The sequence below is a fragment of the Nanorana parkeri genome, unplaced genomic scaffold (assembly GCF_000935625.1).
Source record: "Nanorana parkeri isolate BGI_ZX_2015 unplaced genomic scaffold, ASM93562v1 scaffold1251, whole genome shotgun sequence".
Lineage (NCBI taxonomy): Eukaryota > Metazoa > Chordata > Amphibia > Anura > Dicroglossidae > Nanorana > Nanorana parkeri.
In genome coordinates this window covers 158538-160721 of record NW_017307519.1, presented here as the reverse complement: position 1 = coordinate 160721, position 2184 = coordinate 158538, and the positions used below count along the sequence as shown (strand labels likewise).

Below are 2184 nucleotides of genomic sequence, written 5' to 3'. Positions count from 1 at the left end.
GGGGGGGGGGGGGAAAAAACAACATGTAAACATTTCCAAAGAAGCAACGAGAATTGTTCTCAAAACAGTGGAACATCGACATTTTGCCAAACCCTGATGAGTCCTGCAACTCTACATATCAGAAACAGATAAATGTTACAAATATGAACTAAAGGTGAAGGACTGAAAAAATTTGAGTCGTGACTTAAGTCACGTGTTTCCATTAATTTGGGAAAAACAAAAATTTGCAAGGCAAATTTAATTAAAAAGACTGGAATAGAATTCATTTCCATGCCCAACCACCTACAGAAGATAACATGACGTGACCTCTTTCCAACAAGGAAATGTAGCCTTAGGGTTTTATAATCTATGGCTTTCCGAATTACCTTCTCCCTACCATAAATCAAATTTTCACTTCTGTGCAATCATGGAGAAAAATGTATGACTATGAGGACACGCAACTGTAAAAAAACACAAGAGGCCGTTCCCAAACCACCACACGTCTACCTCGGCCGTTGACGCCCTCAAAGCCGGCCAGTTGGTTAAAAAGGCAAAAGGACATGGAGCCAAGACGAGTCAAACGTTAAAAAAAAGCTACGGACAGGCCGTGTGAAATGAGCAGACAGGAAGTGACGGTATGAGCATGAAGACACTTACTGTGAAGGAGTAGCGTTCTTGGGTTGGGAGAAGACCATTGGTGCATCTGGAAGGTTATGAGAACACAACAGGGATCAGATGAGGAGGAGAAAAAAACTAGAGCCAAATGCCACCTTAGCGAAGTGACCTACATTATTGTCAAACACGTATATCTAAGCCACAGATTTCACCAAAACTAATTGCGACTGGTAAAAAAAAAAAAATGTCATGCTGGAAAAATTCAGAATGCAAAAAGAAAAAACAAAAAATTCACCGGCTTTCAAAATGTAGGGCATGTTTTTGAAGCTCATCAGTCAATTTTTTTATGGCTAGGCATGAACTCTAACGCTGGGACTACAAATCTTTGGTTTGGTCAGCACCTTCAAACTAACAAACTCCACCCAGGGCCAGATTTCCACAAGGCCAACCAAGGCCCGGCCTCGGGGCAGCAGGGAGTAGAGGGGCAGCAGTGGTGTGGAATTCCCATCTCCCGATGCCCGGAATATGCAGTTCCGGCCGCCGGGCGGGTAGTTGTTTTCTACATTTAGCCCTGCTTTGGGCAAGCAGAACTAAATGTTCTGTACAAGTGATCCTGGTGATATCACCGTCGTGATCACTCAGGTCTGCCATTCTCCAATGGGGGGGGGGGGCAGGTCTGGGGGGGGGGGGCCTTGAGGAACCTGGCCTTGGGGCAGCTGAGAGAGTAAATCCGGCCCTGGCTCCAGCCCAAGGTTACCGTAGCGGTAACTAATCATTCCCTCATAGAACTGTATTCATTTGCTTTCACGAAAACATATACTTGCTCTGTCCAGTACGGGTCGGATTTGCCTTCCTTGGTGACCCAAGCTCATGTTTTTGTTCTCAAGAAGGACACGGCTTCTGCCATTTGTGTTTTTGCCCTTTGTCCTACGCATTTACCAGCATTCATGCCCCGTGAATGCTGAGATTGCTGTACGACTGCCAAAAAAAAGCTGTATTATGCAACAATATCTGTCCTCCAACGTAACAGCGGTCTGGAAGTCAGAAGATGACCCCCTGTGGACATTTAAAAGAGGTCAACGCTTATCCAAAGTCTCAGGATTCTTTTGCTGGCCAGATTTTGTGCAGTTGGCCACAGCATCTGACCTTATTGGGTCCTAACCCTTTACCTTAGCCCACATGAGTCAAACTCAAGGCCCAGGGGCCGAATCCGGCCCACCGGGCCATTTCCTAGACTTCTACTTTTCAGATCTAGGTATTAAGTTATGACTAAAACCCTTTACCTTAGCCCACATGTGTCAAACTCAAGGCCCAGGGGCCGAATCCGGCCCACCGGGCCATTTCCTAGACTTCTACTTTTCAGATCTAGGTATTAAGTTATGACTAAAACCAGTGATAATCGAATGCAGAGGAAATTTCTGATAAAGGTTAGATACATTTATATATAGTCCTACAGATACAACCGGCCCTTTGAGGGCAACCATAATGTTGATGCGGCCCACGATTAAATTGAGTTTGACACCCCTGCCTTAGCCAATGCTATCAGTTTTAAATTGTACCATGCCCTGCATTTTAAGAGCGTACGGTTAC

The 2184-nt window shown here is 45.2% G+C and overlaps 1 protein-coding gene across 1 annotated transcript in view; it reads right to left on the bottom strand.

Moving 5' to 3' along the window:
- The window catches only part of IGSF9 (immunoglobulin superfamily member 9), a 60785-nt gene that overhangs the window by 14241 nt on the left and 44360 nt on the right, over positions 1 to 2184 (bottom strand). Inside the window, exon 18 of the mRNA XM_018568845.1 lies at positions 637 to 682. Coding sequence (XP_018424347.1) covers positions 637 to 682 — 46 coding nt within the window. The remainder of the gene's footprint in view (positions 1 to 636; positions 683 to 2184) is intronic.